The 22,715-nt window shown below is 44.0% G+C and overlaps 1 protein-coding gene across 2 annotated transcripts in view; it reads left to right on the forward strand.

Annotated features, from left to right (window-relative positions):
- Positions 1-22,715, forward strand: part of HPSE2 (heparanase 2 (inactive)) — a 1,995,135-nt gene that overhangs the window by 1,328,582 nt on the left and 643,838 nt on the right. For both annotated transcript variants that reach the window (XM_085615005.1, XM_085615004.1), the window contains exon 5: positions 21,313-21,484. In XM_085615005.1, the coding sequence (XP_085471131.1) occupies positions 21,313-21,484 (172 nt within the window). The remainder of the gene's footprint in view (positions 1-21,312; positions 21,485-22,715) is intronic.

Consider the following 22,715-nt stretch of genomic DNA (forward strand, 5'->3'; position numbering starts at 1 on the left):
GTGCTTGTGCAGTGTGTCGACTGGTGTATAATACAAAAAGAACATTTTTGTGCAGTTGCACAAACAATACTGTAGTAAAATAGCCTGGTCAAGAAGAATTGCAATGATTGCAATTGCTAGAAAAATAACTAGCTTCCAGGGCAAAAACCGCTAGATAGGATTAGTTGGCAGTAAGTGTTAATTTCTGTCCTAGCATTCCAGGTAGTTAAGATGACAATATTATTACTGACATATACTTGGCCTTGCAGGATCTGATTAGAACCTCTCTTTACATCTTACGGATAAAAATATTATAACTCTGCGTAATCTTGCACCATTTTGCTGTAATTTCATGGAATTACGCTCAGCAAATTACGCGAGTTACGCCCATTCTTAAAAAATCGCGTAGTTAGAGTAAAGCTCTGATAATTTAAAAATAGGAATCTTGCTTACCCACGTATGAATTGTTAAGCTAGAATTAGTGGTTGGGATCCCATACGCCCTGATGAAGGCTCTGGAGCCATACCTGAGCACATGAAGGGCTAGAAATGTTGGCACTATCACCACTTTTTCCTTTCTTATTAATCATACCCCTTGTACACACCAATAAAGGAAATTCCCTTTGGGTTTACTTTAAGGCATATTTTTATAGCATCCTGGATCCCAAAACGATCTAGTATTTTGTATTAAGATTTCCCTCTCACCAAGGTTGATATCTTATCAGGGTGCCACAAAAATGTGTGTGAGAGTTCCCCTTCCAATCTAAACTTTTACTGCCTATTTTTTTTTAAACTCTTTTTATTGAAACTCTTCCATGACTAGCAAGACACATCAACTTCTCATTTGTTACAAATATGGTCAACAGGCACCATACATTTCTTGTGCAGGTACAGTAAATGCTTCTTTCTCGTCGGCTCAGCATAGTATTACTTATGGACACGGCCTTGGACTACCACTAGGATCTATTTCCCTCCCATCTCGGGGCGACTGTTGGCCTGGACCTCTCCCCTTCAAGAGCATCACTACGTTATTTGCCCCCTCCTGTGTGTCTTGAAGTTCAAGCCCCTAGTACCGGAGCCAGGGGCATCAAATCTTAAAGAATTTCCGCGGACACCCTCTCATTTTGTAAGTCACCTGCTCCACACCCATATACATGTCCATCCCAGTTTCCACTCACTAACTTTACTGCTTGGTTGATCAAGTTGTTGCAGGATTGCTGAATTACATTAGGCACCATTACATCCTTTGTGGTTCTATCATGTTATGGTGTTGGATGATATTCAATTGTTTCGGACTTCTGACTCCCTCTTGATGATATAGTAATATTTCTCGTCTGCCTTGCTTACTAACCATGTCCGTGGGGAATCTGGATCGTGTTTCCCAGAGCCTTCTTAAAGCTGAAATAAAAGCTCTATTTTGTTTCAGTGGCTTTGAGGTGTCTGCATACCTTAAAACTGAACAATCGGGGGAAACAATCTTAGAATAACCAGTGACTTAGCAGCTGGCCCAGTGAGAGTGAAAAACATGTGAATATTAGGGGCACCTATGTTTTCGTTCCTTGCATATCCCCTCTTCCTAACTGGCTGTCCAGAAAACTAGAAGAATTACCATTTTGGAAAATGCTAGGTGTCTGGAAGACTGTAGCAGAATGTAGGACACAGGGCAGAGCATCTAATACTACTTATTTAAATGGGTGTGTTCACAGTGCCTCGAGGCCTAAAACCATGTGGAAACCTAGACTAGATATGCAAAGGTGTGATTAAAATAATTATTTCACACATTCAATTGGGAAAATGCTAAAAAAAATTATAGTAGTTATTTTAGACTTCGTTTTCAAAATCTGATTTAATAGTGAAATCAGATTTCTGATCATTTTAGGTAAAAAGTATCTTAATAAAAATGTACTTTAGGCTGCCTGAGCAAAGAACTGGTTTAAAACCATTTCTGCCACTGATCACACTCCCAGAGGCCAATACACATTCCTGTTGATAATATTACTCTCCAGAGGACAATGGAGTTAACAATCTTGCTCTCGAGGAGGCAATGGCTTGGTCTCTCGACCTAGAACGGTACAGTAGGAAGAGTTCAGCCATCTTGAATTCAGGACTTCTAAGATTGTTTTGCAGTAAAGTGACAAAGAAGTGCTGCAAAAGGAGCTGGGCATAGATCGAGAAGTAAGACACCTGCTCAAAGGAGCGGATTTAAGGACTCCTGACTCCTACTAGTATTCAGTGACTGGGACTGCTCTCCAAGTGTCAAGTGGTTGGCCTCCTATGTAACTGCTTCAGGGACACAATAGCAGAAGGACTCCTGACTCCAAGAGGGTCCAGCTGACCATAGAGGACTAAACCCTTCAGGAGCTTAACAATTATGAAATATCTAGTACCTTGTAGCATACGCTGAGGATCTAGGGCTCCAGGAGTAACCAGAAGGAACTTTACGAGCAGTTGGAGAAAAGTGGAACTTCATAAGTTTTTCAACCTCAAGAGGACTTAGACTAAGTGCTGAGGCTTTCCCAGGTCATCCCCCCAAGTTGTTCAAGAAAACCAGGTTTGTCTTACACAGATGTTTGCTGCATTGTAAATTGGTTCTCCTTGGACACAGGAAAGGTTTCCTACTTTTGAGTGCTCTGTCTGGCTACAACTTCCAGCCTTGTCCCACTGGAAGATTTTGAAACCCAAAAAAGCAACTAAGTCTGAAGGTAAAATATTAGACCAGGGCGAGACAGCACTTCAGTCTAAATGATGAAGCAACCTAGATGGATATGTAATAAATGAGCCTTCTCCCACTCTGAGCTTTTGGTTTGGTGCCAATACAGCAGCTTCAGTATCAGCTTGTTGACCAAATTGGCCCCTTTGCGAACTCAGCCTTGAACTTTGCCCTGCTGAAGGATTTTGACTTCCATTTCAAGGACTAGGGGCCAGATGCATCAAGCATTTTTCTCCTCGCAAACAGGCCAATTTGCGGATTGCGCCCATATGCGATCACAAAAAATGCTTTTGCAATGCATCAAAACCAATTTTGCAATTCGGTAACCTGTTACCGAATCACAAAATGGGTTTTTGATTCGCTATTTGGAAGGGGCGTGTTTAGGATGTCCATTAGCAAATAGCGAATCCTAACGGTATGCCTGAATGTTTTGTGACTGTGAATGCGGTTGCAAAACATCCGCATTTTACCACCTACTTCAAGTAGGTGGTAACCAATTCGTAAATGGGATGGGTTCCCAAACGGACCTCTTCCCCTTTGTGAGTGTTTGGAAAAGCATTTTTAAGAGCAGGCAGTTATCATACGGGCCACTGCCTGCTCTTAAAAAATAAAGAGAAAACTTTTCATTTTTCTTTTTGTAAAGCATCTTGTTTTCCTTAAAGGAAAACAGGCTGGTTTACAAAAAAAAAGATTGCTTTATTTAAAAGCAATCACAGACATGGTGGTCTGCTGATCTCAGCAGGCCACCATCCTTGTGATTTTTGCGATTCCTAGGGGGTTGCAAATTGCTACCTACTTCATTAATAGTCATGAGGTAGGTCATTTGCGACCCCTTAGGAATTGCAGAAAGTGTACTAAACACTTTCATTTATGCAGTTTTGCGATTCCCTATTTCCGAATCGCAAAGATTCGCAATTAGGGAATCGCAAAACATTTTTTATATACATCTGGCCCCGAGTTCTATGCTATAAACTTTGATAGGAATAACCCACTTGGCCTATCTGACCTCTGCTCCATTGTGGTTGACCTGATATCACTCTATAATCAATAGAGGGATGAGGATATATCAGTCAGTCATAAGCTTTTATTCGATATGCAAGATATCTTGTAAGCACATAAAAAATACAGTAGACACATAAAAATCACAGTTACAAGAAGCCAGTATCAAAGTCATAAGAAATGTAAAAAGGGCGTAAATTTCCCATAATAAATTATCTAAAAAAAGAATTAAACAGCTACTGACAATCTCTTGCAGCGAATAAGCCAGGACCACTTTAAAAATTTCGCAATTCCACACACTAAAAGGGGGGAAGTGTCCGTAGTTAAAATACGCAGGGCTTCAAGGTGACTACGTGTGCCCATATTGCGACAGAGGGGTTTCAACCAGACACTCCTGGGCCTTGCATAGTCCGGGCAAACAAATAAGACATGTACAATAGACTCGGCCTTGCTAGGGCAACACGCACAGTTGGGAGAAATGCGGGGCACAGGTGACCAACTCGATACCAATGCACCTAGGGGGAGACATCCAACTCTAAATTTGAAATAAAGGGCTCGGTCATAAGGGAGAGTTATCAGGTCCAGGTAGGGTTCAAAAGCCACAGTGTCTTTAATTTGCAAAAAGGCGACAGTCGACTTGCAGTGGTTAGAGGTTGTGTTTAACCGCTCCGCACACCAGTTCCAATAATGCGCCTTGACAACTTCTTTTGTAGGGGCTGAACGTGATGACCAGCAGCCTCCTAGACCGACATTCTCCAAAAGCTTTTTAGTATCTCTGAGCCACTTTATTTTAGCCCAGCCCCCCAAACTCATAATTTCTCCCAAGGCATCAGCATAAGATTTCAATTCTTCACCCCTCCAGATTCTTGTCCATAACAAAAGCGGGCGAAGCTGGGCCTGGTCTTTAATATTTTTGCAGCCCATATCCAACCTGACAGGTACGGATGGAGTACTCAGGGGGACGGAGATAAGGGATTTCAGTAACTTACTCTCCGCTGTCTCTAGGCCTTTCAAACAACAGTGGCCCCACAATTCTGCACCATACAAGGCTGATGACACTACTTTAGCCTTGTAAATATCAACTACTGGGGTGAGTGATCTTCTTGGAGAGGCCCTGAACTCCCTCATAAGGGCACCTCCCACTCTCCTGTGACTGAGGACCATTTTATCAATATGGCTAACCCAGGACATCCTATCCGTAATCCGGATGCCAAGGTAGTCGAATTCGGCTACTTTCTCTAGGGGGGTCGAATTTAGAGTCGGTGGGCGGCCCAGTTTCTTAGGAGGATTTAGGACTAAATATTTTGTTTTATCCACATTTATTGTTAATCCTCTTACATCACAAAACTCCTGAAATCGTGTTAATAATTTCTGGAGACCTTGAGGGGTCTTCGAAATCAGGAGTGTGTCGTCCGCAAATAGCAGGGTGGGGATCCGGACTCCTCCGAGACAGGGGGCGTCGGCTGGTTCTTGCTGGAGATGTTTTACCACCCCGTTCACATAAAGTGAAAATAGGGTTGGTGCCAGGACACAGCCCTGCCTTACGCCCCTAGAGACTGGAATCTTCTCAGTAAGTTCACCGTTTTTACCCCAACGGACCTGGGCAAAGGTATGGGCGTGAAGGCTGATAAGAAGTGACAAGATGTAAGGGGGTAAGCCCAGCTCGAGAAGTACCCTCCAGAGATCCTCTCGGGGGACTAGGTCAAAGGCAGTCTTCAGGTCTATAAAGGCCAGATAAAGGCTGCCCTTGCCCAGTTCCACCACCTTCCACCACAATAATACCAGCCTAAACACCTGCTCAATTGTCCCCATTCCAACCCGAAAACCTGCCTGAAAGTCTGAAAGAATTTTATTCTCCTCCACCCAATGGAGAATCCTTCCAAGGATAGCTTTACCTGCTATCTTTTGGGTGGAGTCGATCAGACTTATGGGTCGGTAATTACCTGGAGCTTCCCTGCACCCTTTTTTATAAATTGGGACCACCACCGCCCCTTTCCAGGATTCAGGTACTACCCCTCCCATCATGATATCATTAAGTAGCGCTGCTATGACCCGTGCCCATTCCACTGGGTATGCCCTCATAAGGTCTCCCGGGAGGCCATCGGGACCCGCAGCCTTGCGTGGGGCTACCCACCCTATAACCCCCTCAAGTTCTAGCGGAGTAAAGAGATCGTAGGCATGAGGTTCGATTATATGCGTAAGAACCATCCCCGCATTACCATCCTCATCTGGAGGGAGGTATAAAGACCCAAAGTGCTTTACCCAGCTTTGTGGCGAGATGTTACAGGGTCTCATAAGTGCATCGGGGCTTTTCCGTGCACTTATAAGTTTCCAAAATGCCCTTGGGTCTCTACTTTTGCTGGCCTGAAGCAGGTCATCCCAATGTTTATCTTCCCACTCCCTCCTGGCTAGTTTAAGAGAGTTATTGTAGGCCTTCCTTGCTTCCTGTATCTCAAGACGGGACTTAACTTTGATCGCCTCAACTAACTTAGCCTTAAGAACCCTACATGGTTGGGAATACCAACCATCGAGGGTTTTTTTGGAGAGTTTATTACCCAATTTATTGTGGTGAAGAGTAAAGACATTAGTCAAGGCATCTATCAGGGAGACGAAGAGCCCACTCGCTCTGCCCACACCTTCCGAGGATGTTCCAAGGTTTAATACCGTATGGTTTAGGAGAGATTTTATTTCTTCTACCTTCCCCTCTGATAAAACCAGTTTGGCCCATTTAATTCGCCTACCACAAGGGGAGACTTCAGATACCTCAGGTGGTGCTGCTACCTGGTTTATAGAAACCTTACTTGAGTAACGCCACCACTGAGCCATACTTAGAGAAAGGAGGTTGTGGTCGCTTTCAACCGAGGGGACCACCTGCATATCCTTTACATAGGGCCATAGACACACGTCTACTAAAAGATAATCTAACCTAGATGTATGTCCGGGCCTATTATACGTGTGTGCGCCCAGCCTATCCGAGGGTGTCCTCCCATTAACAGCCCTTAGATTGAATTCAAGGCTCAGGGAGTATAACTGAAGTGCCACTTCTGACCACCTCTTGATCGGTGGGATTTCCAGAACCGGAATCCCCCACCTAGTGTCCTCCTCCTCTTGGTCGAGGGAAACGTCCGAACCCAAAGGCTCGAACGTACAGTTCATATCACCTGCAACCAATGTACGAGACTTATATGGGGTGTTGTTTAACAAAGTCTCGAGTAAAGATATTACAGGAGACTTTCTCCCGCCCACGGTTCCCCGGCCATAAACATTATAAACGTTTAAAACAACTCTCCCCCTTTGGTCTATTAAGGTTATGTTTTGAATGTCAGGAGAACCTGTGGGGAAATCCATAATTCTGCAATCAAGAGATGCCGCAACCCAGATAAGGAGGCCACCAGCTGGGCGCCCCCTCCCTGAAGATGAGACATGCGCAGGGGAGAAGTAGGAGGAAAAACCCACCCTGTGGACCGGCACACAACTCCATGTCTCTTGAAAGAGGCACAGAGAGTGCTCGTCAACCTGCCTAATAAAGTCAGGGAGGGGCAACTTCCCTGCAATCCCCGCGACATTCCAGCTGAAAACCTTAAGGGCAAGGTCCGTCACAGCCGGAGTGCTGCAGGGCGCCGGACTGTCCCCGCCTGTAGAGCTCCTCGGGAAAACGTGAGGACAGCAAGGGTCATGCAAGGTGGATATAAGGTCACCTATCCCACTTATAGGATTACTTTTGCTAAGTGATAATATTTCCACTGAATCTACTCTCTGCCCAACTTCCAGTCAGATGGGTCCCGCTGGCAACAAATTTTTCTCCCTGGTGTCCCCTAAAACCCCATTCCTATTCTGGACAAGAACAGGGGGACTTAAGCTTCCACCGCTAAAATCAATGATTTGCCTGGGATAAAAGAAGGAAAGGTCTACCACTTTGACCCCCGGGACCCCCATATTAGGAACAGGGGTACAAATCGATGGTACCACTCTTGGGTCTTGGAAATTTACAATTATACAGTCCCCCTCCTGTGTTTTTTCCCCGTGTCCAACCCAGTCCACTCTACGGACACTCAGTATAATGCCATCCACACCTAGCGGGATTGGCTTATTTGCCTTTAGCCAGTGGATACACTTATTCTTAAGTGATTGATGGTTTTCCAACTGGCCGTCCTTTAAAGGAGGCACATTAACCATGACTGCCGCAAAGGGTTGACAGTCTGGTGGAAGGTTTACTGGGGGAATTTGTCGTACTTGTTTACTAGAGGCAAGTGAAAGGGTTGATCTAGTGGTAGGATGGGGGACGGACCTAGGGGATTTCTCTAAGGCTAACCTGCTAGAGTTGGTACATGCCCCTTGTTTTTTAGGAATTTCCATTATGCCACTCACTACCTGTGGCTGCTTCTGTCGGGGAGACTTAAGCTTATTTTTATCGGGCTCTAACTGGGTTTGAGAACCCTTTTGCTGAAGTCCTGCTTTGGGACTTGGAATAGATGTGGAAGCTAGGGTAGATGGACTATTAGAAGCTCCCTTCTCACAGCCTAGTGGATGCTTGAAGGCTCGCTGAGATGAAGGCACGTTTCCGCTAGCAACCAGGTTCTTAGCTTCGGTCACTCTACTTGTTTGTTTAACTGCTACTTTAAGTGAGTGAAAGCCGTCAAGGGTTGATTGCTCGAGTTTGTCAATCCTATCCCCAAGGCCTTTAACTTGAGTTAGCAACGGATTCAAGAGTCTATAGACCTTCTCAAGAATATTTTCTACCGTTGCTAAGTCCGTAAACTTTAAAAGTTTCGCACTATTTGGGCCAGAGTGTGACTCCTCAGGAGAGTTTACAACATCCCCAGGTATGGCCAGTTTTTTCACTGTAGCTTTGACCCTTGTAGTTCTCATACCCACTTCAAAAGGCTTTCTTGAATTTTGATAAAGCACGGCCTGTCTAACTGGGCAGCCCCTTTTACGTTTACGAACCTTTTTGCTTAAGGGCCTATTCTCCTGTCTAATGATGGTTGTTTGGGAATTATTGGGGGACCTAACTATCTCCCCTTCTGGTAATCCCAAGTGCGAGGTGGACGATAATAAAGGTTCCACAACACTAATGGCTTCACTTGGGGTGTTGATGGACGATGATGCAATCAGTTTACCAAGACCATCATCCTCCATGGTGACTATTGGAAAAAGAGCAGCCAAACTTTCTAGCCTGCCTATATTTTGTTCAATGTCAACCAACTGGGGTGGGTTTGAGGAAGTACCAAAAACACTAGGCGCAATATCGCCATGGAACTGGGTACTGGCAGTTATAAGTGATGATTGAGCATCGCCCCCCAGGGATGAACGTCTCGAAGGGAGGTAGACCTCAGATAAACGCCGCTCAGACATTGCGATCTCCTTATCAATCACCGCCGCCACCCTGGTAATGAAGCGGTCCATAGATCCAATAATGGGGCTTGCTGCATTTGGCCCCCTTACACCTTCATTCCTTAACAGTTTACCCGAACGGGTCGACATAGTTTAGTGGGTACGAAACCTGAATATGTACTCACAGGTCTAGCGGAAACAAAAGACGTGGCCCAGCCCAGCCTCCTTCTGCCTCTGACGGCCTCAGACGGTCCGCCCTTTGACCGGGCTTCGTCCGGCGCGTCCCGCTCGCGTCCCGCGTAGCGGGTAGCGCCTCCTCCTTTATGAGGGATGGTAGGGCTGGGGCGAGTGGGCGTGGAGCGAGCACAGGTGGCAGAGAGCACGGAATCCTGGGACACAGAGTCCCGCGTCGTGCTACAGCCCTCCTCGACTCCCCGCAGGCAAGACAGCAACAAGCAGCCCCCTCCTCGATGACAACAAGGCAGAGCACCCCTCAGCGTCTGACAGCACTCCAGGCGAAGCGGGACCCGCGCCAGCGGGTTCCGCGAGGATTTAAGAACTGTCCGGGGCGGGTGGGCGTGGAGCGAGCACAGGTGGCAGAGAGCACGGAATCCTGGGACACAGAGTCCCGCGTCGTGCTACAGCCCTCCTCGACTCCCCGCAGGCAAGACAGCAACAAGCAGCCCCCTCCTCGATGACAACAAGGCAGAGCACCCCTCAGCGTCTGACAGCACTCCAGGCGAAGCGGGACCCGCGCCAGCGGGTTCCGCGAGGATTTAAGAACTGTCCGGGGCGGGTGGGCGTGGAGCGAGCACAGGTGGCAGAGAGCACGGAATCCTGGGACACAGAGTCCCGCGTCGTGCTACAGCCCTCCTCGACTCCCCGCAGGCAAGACAGCAACAAGCAGCCCCCTCCTCGATGACAACAAGGCAGAGCACCCCTCAGCGTCTGACAGCACTCCAGGCGAAGCGGGACCCGCGCCAGCGGGTTCCGCGAGGATTTAAGAACTGTCCGGGGCGGGTGGGCGTGGAGCGAGCACAGGTGGCAGAGAGCACGGAATCCTGGGACACAGAGTCCCGCGTCGTGCTACAGCCCTCCTCGACTCCCCGCAGGCAAGACAGCAACAAGCAGCCCCCTCCTCGATGACAACAAGGCAGAGCACCCCTCAGCGTCTGACAGCACTCCAGGCGAAGCGAAGGATTAGGCTTTTCTTTCTTTGCTTTATTTTACAGCAGCCTTCAAAGAACATAACCATAACAAACTACACTTCCCATCAGTCCATGGGAATAAAAAAGAAGCAAGTCCTCCAATCAGGGCAGCATCGTCTTCTTAACTGTCCTTGTCGACGCTCTACCCTCCTGTTTGTTGCTGTGATCACAGACAAATACTTCTGAAATTAATCCTGTTTGTTCGTCTCCGTTCCTGAGCCTTTCTTCTGTCCGAGGGACGATGTGGGCCAGAAGATTCCTCAAGGGGACTGAATTTGAAGACCCCAAACCCAAAGAAGACTACAGCTTTCCCAGAGGAAGCACGGCCGAGTCCAGTATCGAAGTGGGAGTGAAAGGTGTGGCGGTTTAATGTTTAATGAGGTCCTACACCCACACTATTCATGGGGTAAATAAATACAAAACTCAATGAGGTAGTTCCTCTTGTGGGGTTTGTTAAGCTCTGTGTAGTGTGGAATCACTGGTCTGAACATCAGAGTCACAAGGGACCTGAGTGGTCAGATCATGGAGCCCTCACACACCCAATAGGGTGTCATGCTTCATCATAGGGCGCTCCTCGTCAAGCCGGTGCTGCAATGCCTGACGTGCCTGGGGGCTCTTTATCAGAGATCTTTTGGATCCTTAAATGCCCTAAGATGCATTCATGTGAGAGGTCAGAGAAATGTATAGGTTGGAGAGAACGGAAATGTGGTTAAGAGTCTAAGAAAACCTGAAATTGTTTAAATCGTAAAAAAGTGATGGTCTCTTGACACAGTAAAAGCAAGGTGGTATCTTTTGGTCATAATAGGCCTTAATAGCTAGTATGTGGAAAGTGTAATACGGTCAACATATATCATTCCCTGTTTGCATGGAGGGTCAGTTCACATTTCATCAGGACATAGGATTAAATCCTACCCTATCTGTAAAAATGTGTAGGCCCTAATTGTGGTCATGGGTGCCTGCTTAAGTATCCAATACTGCACCTGTGTTAATGCAGTGAGGTAGATTCCACCTAAGAGAAAGAAAAAGAAGAATGTGTTTGAAATCAAGTGAGACTGAGCCAGGCATTTCCCATATGCCATGGTCAAATTATTATAGACTTTCTTAAGTTGCGTCTGTGCTCCGTTCTTCCGATATTTGTGTCAAAATAAAGTGAGTGTCAAGAGGTACAGATAGGGCAAAATAATGTGCATTTGTTGGCATAGTATTAACTGGTTTTTAACAATAGCGAGACACATATAGTCAGTCTGTACCTCTTGACACTCACAGTGTTCCAACCCAAATATCAGAAGAATGGTGCACAGACGCAACTTAAGAAAGTGTACACTAATTTGACCATGGCAAATGGGAAATTCCAGGCTCAGACTCACTTGACTTTCATACACATTCCTCTTTTTCTATCTCTTGAGTGGAATCTACCCCACTGCATCAACACAGGTGCAGTATTGAATACTTAAGTAGGCACCCATGACCACAGTTGGGGCCTACATATTTTTATAAATAGGGAAGGATTTATTCCTATGTCCTAATGTAATAGCAACTGACCCTACAGGCAAACAGGTCATGAAACATGTTGACCGTCTTATACTTTCCACTTACTAGCTATTAAGGTCCATTGTGACCACAAGAGAGCACCTTGTTTTTACTGTGTCAAGAGACCATCACTCTACCGATTAAATTTCAGGTTCCCTTAGACTCTTTTAACCAAATTTTCTTTTTCACCACCCTATACATTTCGCTGACATCTCTCATGCATGCTTCTTAAGGATCAAAAAGATCTCCAATAAAAAGCCCCCAGTCCCGTCAGGCATTGCAGCACCTGCTTGACGAGGAGCATCCTATTATGATGCATGACACCCTATTGTATGTGTGAGGGCTCCGTGATCTGACCACTCAGGTACCTTGTGACTCTGATGATCAGACCAGTGATTCCATACTACAAAGGTTGAATAAACCCAACAAGAGGAACTGGCCTAATATCACACCTTGGTCTAAGTCAGCCTCATAGTTTTGTTTTTCAATGACCCTTTACTTCTTCAATGTGCTATTTGCTTTAACAGTTGAAACATTCACATCTCCAGTTCCCTTTTATCAAACTCAATGGTTCTAGTGTCTTTTTTTTCTCCTACATTTTTTCTTTAATACTAAATGTGTTTGGTATATAGAGAGGGGCCTTTAGGTCAACTCCCACGTACCATTGGCTTTCATGTATTTCCATGTATTGCCATTATTTGAATGGGGTGCCCATAGCATTTTAGAGGCTTGCATTGCCCCATTTGTACTCTCGTTAGAGTTTGATGATGGGGCATTAAATAGATCTTTGGTAAGACTACAGTATGTGATGGTCAATGTAAGCCCTTGTTCATGCCATCCTAATGGGCCACCCAAAAAGTAATCTGATTACTGTGAGCCATTTGTCTAAATGGATCTACTTGCGAGAACATGCCGTACAACATCAAACAACAGGGGAGCACATAAGATAACATGTAACGTTTCCAGGAGGACTGAAAATCGGGGCATCATTTATTCCCAAAATATTCGCTTTGTTTTTTACTGCCAGTTCCAATAGAGTGTGCACAGTACTAAAATTATAAAACAGCATTCTTATATTTCACTAACTTTATCTACAGTTCTCAAAACGAATACAAACAACCATAATTACAAGTAAGTTTTGTCAATACATGTTTCGTAATGGTGTAATTCTGATTATACCTCTACGCCATCTCTGTGTACAGTACGTTTGACCTTTCAATAGGTTTGCATTCTCACATGCACTAAAACAAAAATATTAGCAGTGAATGATTTTAGAACAAAATAGAAGGTAACAGACGTTTTTAGACTTTATTGATGTAAGGAGAAAGATTGTCTTTTTGTTGATCCCTGTATGCACAACTAACTGTTAATTTGCAAGTCGCACAAAAAGTGGGGCTGTGGATGTGTGCACCTCTTTGCGCACATGTGTAAATATTTTGCGCATGTTGGGAGAAAATGTTAGTTTTTATGTTTGGCGTTGAGGATATTGGTGTTTTGGATGTGTATGCACAATTTTTTCATTTCAACATTCCCAATAATGTTTATTGTTGCCTATCTGTAGAAGGTTGGATTCTGGAATGTATCTTGGATTGGTGTGTGAGTAGATGTGATAATTGAAGGTGTTTACACGTTTCATATGTTTCTGTTATGACAGCATTTTGCATAGGTATATTGAACTATGAAGGAAGATCCTGGAGGCATTCTGAAATCATCCGATGCCTTTAGCCAGGCTATTCCTGTAATTATCTGAGGTAGTCATCCCAAGCCATCCTGAAGTATGTGTATGGAGAAAAATATTTAAATACGATGATTCTAAAGACATCACAGAAATGACTCCAGGATGGGTTGCTGATTACCTCAGTGGAAAACATGTGATGATGATTTACTACTGCAGGATGTTCTCATGAGGATTTCAGGATTAGGCTGGATTACTCCAGGATGGGTTTCTGATTACTTCAGTGGAAAGCATGTGATGACTTGTACTACTGCAGGATGATCCTAGGATGATTTCAGGATTAGATTGTATTACTCCAGGATGATCCTATGAGTATTTCAGGATGGGGCTGTATTATTAACAAATGATCTTGTGATGACTTCAGAATGAGGCTGCATTACTCAAAGAGGATCCCAAGATATCTTTACAGTGTGATTGTACTAGTCGATGACTTCATGATGGGAATATTTTACCATAGGATGGGTTCTACCTGTATTAATGAAAGGCGATTTCAAAATGTGGATTTTAGGATGATCTTGAGTGGTAATGGGTAGACCTTGTTTGACATACACAGGATGTTAAGAAATTCACTGTTTTATTAGATCCTTGGTAGAGCAAATTACTGCTACAAAAATAAGCACTGGCAAATCCAATAGTTCTTGCCTTTTTGCCCAAATGGATTGCCAATGTTTTCTGACGATGGTCTGCAGTGTCTGCAAAAATAAACAAACATTGGCAAGGCAAAAGTCCTGGCCTATGAAAGAGTTATTAGTTTTGCCAATAGGTTTTAGTCATGTTGTACACCAGTGTGGCTGCTGTTCAGCATGGCTAAAAGTTAGTGGGGTAAAGGAGAGGGATGTGTCAAATAGTGGAGTGTTATGGAGTGGTGTAGATTAGAGTGGAGTGTCGACGATTGGAGAGGCAGAGAGTTGTGGAGAGGTGTAGAGTAGAGTGGCATTGAAGGTGTTGCGTACAGTGGATTGGAGTGTTGTAGAGTGTTGTAGAGCAGAGTATATTGCCGTAGAGTGGCGTGGCATAAAGTGGAGTAGTGTATGAGAGTGGAATGGCATAGAGTGGAGTAAAGTGTTGTGGAGTGGTATGGAGTAGAGTGGCATGGAGTAGTGTGTTGTAGACTAGAGTGGAGTAAAGTGGCATGGAGTGGCATCAAGGGAGTTGTATAGAGTGTTGTGGAGTAGTGTTTAAGAGTGGCACAGCGTGGAGTAGAATGTTGTAGAGTGGAGTGGCATAGGGTAGAGTGCCGGAATGGAGTTTAATGGAGTAGAGCCTCATAGAGTGGAGTATCATATTGTGTAGTGTTGTACAGTGGCCTAGAACGATGTGGCGTGAAGTACAATGGTGCAGGGTAGATTGGTGCAGAGTGCAGTGGCATAGAGTGCATTGGTTTTGAGTAAAGTGGTGTGGTGCTCTGGCACAGAGTAGAGTGACATAGAGTAGAGTGACGTAGAGTGGCATAGAGTGCAGGGGCATGAAGTGTAGTGGTGCAGAATAGATTCTAGTGGTGTGGAGAGATGCAAAGTAGTGGTGTAGAGTGCATTGGCGTAGAGTGCAGTAGAGTGGCATACAGTTGAGTGATGTAGAGTAGGGTGCAGTGGCATAGAGTGTAGAAGTGCAGAAATTGCAGTGGCACAGACTACAGTGGTACAAAGTAGAATAGAGCACAGTGGTGTAGAGTGGCATAGTGTGCCGTTGGTTACTGTGCAGTGGTGCAGAGTAGAGTGATGTTGAGTTCAGTGGAGGATATTGCAGTCTTACAGAGTAGAGTGCAGTGGCGCAGAGTAGACTGGTATAGAGAGTATATATTCAGTGGACTCCCCTGACATATCCCTAACTTGGAGATGTGGAATCACCTACCCATAATACAACTTTGAAAAGTGTTTAATCCATAGCTCCTTTGATATCGCAATTTCTATTGTGGGGCATCCAAAGATTGTAAAAACTGGGTTTTTACCGCTCTCCAAAAGGCAGCACTATCTTTCAATTGTGCAGCACTATAAAGGGATTCCCATGCTTCCCTTTTCTGGGCGCATCTTCTTTACTTAAGGGCCAGTCTATAATCTCATAGGATTTCTAGGCTGCTTGCCCAGCACCTGTTTAAGATTGGAGAGTGCACGTGTACATTTTGTGGTGAACCACCCGTTTTTTGACTAAATTGCACAAATAATAACTCCCTATCCCCAGCCGCAATTTGCTTGAAAGACAGTAGGACATCATCTTGTGGGGCTGATTCACTCAGGCAATTTTAGATGGCTGTTTTACATTTTGTTATTAGCTGTTTTGTAACAGCTTCAGGATCAACCTTTGTCCACCGCAAGGTGTACCCATTGGTTCTATTAAGTGTTACTTTTCCCGCCATTTCTGCAACATTATTGACTCTAGCAAGCCTATGTGATGGCAAATTAACCTCTAGGCATAGTGGAAATTGGTCACTCATGGGGTTGTCGCCCACCTTAAAAGAATGCAGCCTAGATGCGTGGTTAAGTGAGACCAGTACATAATCTATTGTTGAGGATAGACCTTTTCCATTAAATGTTGAAGGCATAGGGAAAGGTTTAGCCACTAGGTCATTCATGAAGCCAAGCTCAGTGCTCACTATTAGCTCATTAAACAGTTCCCCCATCATAGTGTGACAAAAATGGATACTACGTATGCCCTCTTCATCAATGTTACCACAAATCCAACTATCCTCATGTGGACATATCGCACAATTAAAAATCGCCCCCACAGACTATCATAGTCTCCTTCCCACTGGCATTAATAAATGAGTTGAGTTAACTGCCAAATTTTTGTATGATATTGCCTAAGTTGTCTGGAGAGATGTTGTTGTAAAAGTTGACCAAAATAGTACAATGGGTCTTATTTTGATGAAATTTTACCAGCTGATAGTAGCTGTTCCCCAGTATTAGATCTATTTTGTCCGTTGTAAGTTTATTTGAAATATACATGCATAGCCCACCCTTCGCTCTGCCCCCTTGTTTTTTCACTGCAGATGTATGAATGTGAATTGGTTCTCTGACCCAAGTCTCCTGGAGACATAGTATGTCCTGATCAGGGACAAAATTACACCATGTTTGGTTATTTAACTTACTATGCAACCCTGCATGTTTCAGGAAATGATCTTACATGGTAAGCAATCACCACCAGACGTAGTTCTCGGAAGGGGCGAGCTCAAAGGGGGGGGGACTACCAGTATGGGGTAAAACTTGGACCAGAGTTGGTAATTCACATTGATCTTGGTGATTAGCTAATGTGCTACTCATGATGCCTCTCTCAGTGGGTTACCTAACGAATATCGTGTGAGGCGCCCTAAAAACTACGGTCTCTTGTGCGGCAATACAGTCAGTAGGTGGTACTACAACCCTGTTATCCCTGAAAATGCCCACATCAAATTATCTCCCCTGTTTATTGGCTTCAGTCAGTCATTTTCATCTAAAGTATTGAGAACATCATAATAGTTGTTAACTGTTATTGAAAACCTATGTTGTCCCGATCCCCAGTCTCTATCCGCCCCTGGTATGAACTGTGGAAGGTCATGTGGTTTGTAGAAAAAACCCAGGGGTAGAATATGAATTCCTGTGTGTGTGATCGACCAGTTGCCCGCCCTATCTAATATTGATTGAACCAGTTCTGGTGTCCCAAATGTAATACTATGCAGTCACCCTCTAGTGACTTTTTAGATCTTCCTATCCAACCGATCCACCGAGCCATCGTAAACTCAGAAAAAAGATGGTTTGATAATCCCGTCCTTGCACTTAACACATGCAACGATTTATTTCTCAGTGTTGACCAATGTTCCATAGCCCGACAGAACCATTGTTTTACTTTAGTAGTCCAGAGCTCCATGTGGCAATGGAGGGGCATTGGCCAGCACGATGGTATAAGGCTTTGCTTCCGGAGGAAGATGTAATATATTTGAGCAAGGCGTATCTCTCCAGTACTGATTATGCTGTCTTGGAGCAGTTGATGTCTGAGCCCCCTCTCTACGTGTGTATATATGGTGTGGTTCTTTTTTAATGTTCAACAGCCGCTCTAGTATAGTGGGTGGTCCCTGTGCTGTGTCTACTTGATTGCTGCTAGCGGATACGTCACCTATATGCGGCCTTCCAGGACCCGCCATATTATGGCTGTTAAGTGAAGGGCCCGATAAGACCGTTTGAGGTGCTTTCACTGGTCTGGTCTAGTCGTAAAGCCCCCAATCCTGTTTGGCAAAACGGACTTGGTTATACATTGACATGTGTTGGTTGAGTGTGGCTGAGTGATACCCGTCAGCTTTTCTCATTTATCTATGCTTGCTTCCATTTGGGACGGCTTTTAAATCAGCAGGTTCCCTAAGGCTGAAACAACCTCACCCATTTTTATCCAAAACTCCCCATTATCATTATTCCGAGGTGGGGTTGGGGTTATTGGAGTGAAATCCATATGTGCCGGGTTAGTTTCTGGGTGATTCTCCTCCTCCTCCACAATTTTATTTTTGCGGCCTCTTTTAGGGAGGGGGTGAGATTGCCTATTAGAACCCTGCCCCTTTCTCTTCTTGGACTGGGTTGCAGGACTCCTCCCCTGATTAATGTTAACTTTTTGGCCCCTAGTTATTAATTTTGGTCTGGTTGAGATATCGCTTATCTTGGGCGCATCAGTAGACTCTAAGTCGGATACCTGGTTGTGCGACTCGTTAGTCGGGGAAAAATTATGTTGGAAGTAAATGAACTCTACGGGGCAGACGTCGCAGGCTGACTTAGAGGGGGTTGTGGCTCTAGGGATAGTCTTCGTTCTGTGAGAGCAATTTCATGAATAAGGGCTGACTCTGCTCTCAGTAGGAATGCATCCAGATTCCCCACCACTCCCTGCCCTGTTAATGATTTACGTTTGCTCATAATTTTTTGTGCCATTTGCCACTATTGGTACACGTTATAGCAACAGCTGATACCAGCATACCTTGCTCCTAGTGTCCAAAAAAGAGTCCACAAAAGTCCACTCGATCAAAGATGAAAATGACGTGGCCCAGCCTGGCTTCTTTCGGCCTCTGACGGTCGCAGATGGGCCCGCCCTTTGCCCGGGCTTTGCCAGTGCACAGCCCGGGCACGCCTACCCACGACCCGCGCTGCGGGTGTCTGCCTCTGCTTTTAAGCGCCGGCTGGCTCGGTCAAAATCAACACTCGCGGCTCCTGCCGCTACTCGTGCTGAGTTAATGAAGTCCTGCTGGGAAAGAATGTGGCTACAATGTAGAGCTGAAATAAGATCAAAGGCTCCCACGCTGCGGGAGTCTGCCTCTGCTTTTAAGCGCTGGCTGGCGCGGTCAAAACCAACACTTGCGGCTCCTGCCGCTACTCGCGCTGGGTAATGCAGTCCTCCGGGCCTCCGGGAAAGAATGTGGCAACAATGTAGAGATGAAATGAGATCAAAGGCTCCCGCGCTGCGGGAGTCTGCCTCTGCTTTTAAGTGCCGGCTGGCGCGGTCAAAACCAACACTCGCAGCTCCTGCCGCTACTCGCGCTGGGTAATGCAGTCTTCTGGGCCTCCGGGAAAGAATGTGGCAACAATGTAGAGTTGAAATAAGATCAAAGGCTCCCGTGCTGCGGGAGCCTGCCTCTGCTTTTAAGCACCGGCTGGCGCGGTCAAAACCAACACTCGCGGCTCCTGTCGCTACTCGCGCTGGTTAAGGCAGTCCTCCGGGCTCGGGGAAAGAATGTGGCAACAATGTAGAGCTGAAATAAGAACAAGGAATTTTGAAGCATCTTCAAGTCATTGTGAACAATCACATCTTGTGAAGTCATCAGATGCTAATTTTCATGTCATCCTGAACTCATCAAGCACAAGTTTTTAGACTTTTCAGATGACTTAAGGCACTTGATGTGTGATGATGTGAAAATGACTTCCACTGGGATGACTTATAAAATTACCCTGTTTGACTAAGGGTGAGGGGAGCGGATTGCACATGTGATCCGCACTATGGGGGCTGGTTTTTAGGTCTGACGTTATTCATGTCTTTTTGATTTAATTAAACACTTATGTATAATGTAGTTACTTTTAAAGGCATTTTAACCAGCCCTCTTTATCCATTAGTCTAATATTGTGTCATTCACATTTTTCTTTTGGCCACTACAGCATATAGCATGCGGCAGTGGGTCAGCCCACTTCAGCCATTTGCTAACTTCGCTATGGGGATGGCATTCTACCATTTCCCAAGGAGCACATTCACACACTGTGTGACAAAGTGTGCTTTTTCAGACCACAAATATTTTTGCTTTTTCCTATTTTATTCAACAATAAGGTTTTGCAAAAAATATTTCAAAACAAAGCATGAATTGCCAAAGCCAAGAGGCTGGCAACCAGTTCAATATCTACTGACTTTTCAAATCCTTGTTTGTTACTGTGTTTCCATTTAAGCATTTTTATGCCTACAGATTGTTGACAATCATTGTCCTATCAACTTAATTTCTCTGACTTCCATTGCGCACACTCAGTAATATGTGCATTGACAGGGAACCAAGTACCTCATGTACACAGTGTTCTAATAGTTGCAAACCCTGAGATTCTGTTATTCCGAGGGGTTGGGACTGCTAAAACAATTTCTAAAATGTACAGAACCCAAAAGATGATTCAGAAAATGTTTTACGAATTATTAAATGGGTTTAGGAATCAACAAGGAATTAGTATTTAAAAATGGGCACGTTCAGGTTGTCCCTTCCAAATACTGTTTCCTTATTGTAGTAATATTGTTGTGTCTGAAATCAGTTTGCAAAGCATTAATATTTGATCATCAACTCAAAGGAGGTGTTAACCCATTTGCATATGGAAAGGGGTCCTCTGCTCCTATAAAAAGTTTGTATAAAATCCTTTTTTGTTTATTAAACATCCCATTTTCCTTTAAGGAAAAGAGTCTACATCTAAAAATATAGGCTGCTTTATTTAAAAGCAATCACAGACCCCAGCAGGCCACTATTCCTGTGACTATGGGCAATCGTAGCAAGTCGCAATGTGCAATCTACATGATGAATATTAATGAGATGGGTCGAATTGCGACCTACTGCAATTCTGAATTCTGTTTACTGATCGATTAGTACATAGGTCGGTATACAAAAGCAAAAATTATTCGATGAGAACCTGTGCACAATTTGTGACCACTTTTACCAAACCGATTCTTTGTACATGTGGCCCTAAGAAGTAGAAAAACACATTGGGCACCTTCTTGAAAAAAGGAATGTACCAATGTTATTTCTTAGATCCTCATTTACGTTATCTTCTATATTCTATAACCACTTCAGACATCTACAGCAGACAGTATCGTGAGTTTAAAAAAATTCTAAAAATAGGTCATTAGTACAACGTTGGTTAAGGAAATGTGCATAGTTTAATGATGTTAACGTTATAAAATCTGTATATGATCAAGAGTTTGGGAAAACTGTAGCTGTAATAACTTGTTTTTGCATTGTAATATTGTGTTTTATGTGACACTTTAGAGCATAGTTTTGAATTTCAAAGCACTGCAAATTGCCTATGCTACAATTACCTAATGTGGTGCGACACAATTCGTCAAACTCTGAAGGATGAAAGGCTGAGTTAGCTTGGCTCATTACCTGTAGCTCTCTCAAAACTGAGCACATGCTATCACTCAAAAGGGAGCATCATGATAATGTATATATTTTGAATATTTTAGAATGCTTAGTGAATAATCTATTTTGAAATAGTCTGTGTTTTATCCTATCTAGTCAATACGCACAGACTTATTTTCTTTTTATATTGATCTCACCTCGTGTTTCTGGTGGATTATTTGCTCAAGTCAACTACAAACGCACTAATTATTATATGTCTAATGTTTCTACAGAGCCCAACAACTATCGGACAGTAATGGGTCGTGCAGTGAATGGTACCCAATTTGGAAAGGATTACATTCAACTGAAGAGTATACTGCAGTCCATCAGGTCTTACTCCAGAGCACCCATTTATGGACCTAACATTGGCCGACCCAAGAAGAATGTAGTAACACTTCTAGATGGGTATGTAAAGCATCACAGCATTTTCCTTTTACACACAGGTGCCTTCGTGTAAATTAAATATGTGTAGATGGTACTAATCTTCCAGTTAGTATGAAGCCATCCATCCTATCCGATTCGCTGACATATGAAATGTAGCATACTCATTGGTGTCATTTCAACTAAATTATAGTTGTAGCAGACGTGGCATCAAGAACCCTTTAACATGACATTACAATACGTGACATAACATCACCGTAAGTGTCATGAACTGAATTGACGTCATACAGCCGTTGGCCCTTTGAAAGGTATATCATTGAAGAGGAAAAAAGATACTTTAGATTTTAATGATAAGATAGCTATAACATGGAATTGAAGTTTATGAAGATTACTTTAGCTACTAATCACGTTTTAACTCAGGTGTTCTCAGCCACGGCTATGGATGCTGCTATATATGCTAGAGTGCTGCCACCTTATGCCCTACATACTCTTTTTATATGCCATAGAAACTGACATGAGATGCCTGGAATACAGCCACATATGGTAGTGCATTTTGTCATCTAATGACAGAGGAATTACCATCAGTCAATATGCCAGGGTGCTACAAAATGCACCTGTGTGCTGCCATCATATGTCAGCGATACTGTTGTATGCATGTTAGGAGGCATCTTGTACCAACGTAATATGGGTGTGTAACCATTTTTTGTGACCAGTTTTGTGCATTTGTAAAACCCCTACAACCCTCCTATGCGCCTCATGCACAAGTCATACTAAAATATTATTCAGTCCATTGCATGGCATTATCACAAGTTACTGTGCAAATATTAAAATCACACATTTGCAAACAAAAACAAATCTTCTAAATGAGCCAACTCTTAATACCTTCAGTCTGTGGGCCTGATACAGGGAACGGTAGTAGTTTATAAACAGGGCCATTGGAAGGAGGCAATCGATGGTACAATTGTAACAAAAATGGTTGGCTTAAACATGAGGCAAGAAAATGCTAACTATTGAAAAAGGAAAACAAAGTATGGGCATATAGTAGCACTAAAGCTAAATTATAAAATATTCTGTAAACATTTTGTTAAGCTATTTAAACTTTTTAAAACACTGATAGACAAGTTATCTTGGTGCTAAAAACATGAATGTCTTTCTAATGAAAGCCATGCACATTCAGCAGATCCTTTTCAAAACGTTATTCACCAAGAATTACTAATTTTGTCTCACAAGGACACACAGGATCGCAGCTTTACTA

Source organism: Triturus cristatus, chromosome 1_2, assembly GCF_964204655.1.
Source record: "Triturus cristatus chromosome 1_2, aTriCri1.1, whole genome shotgun sequence".
In the NCBI taxonomy this organism is placed as follows: domain Eukaryota; kingdom Metazoa; phylum Chordata; class Amphibia; order Caudata; family Salamandridae; genus Triturus; species Triturus cristatus.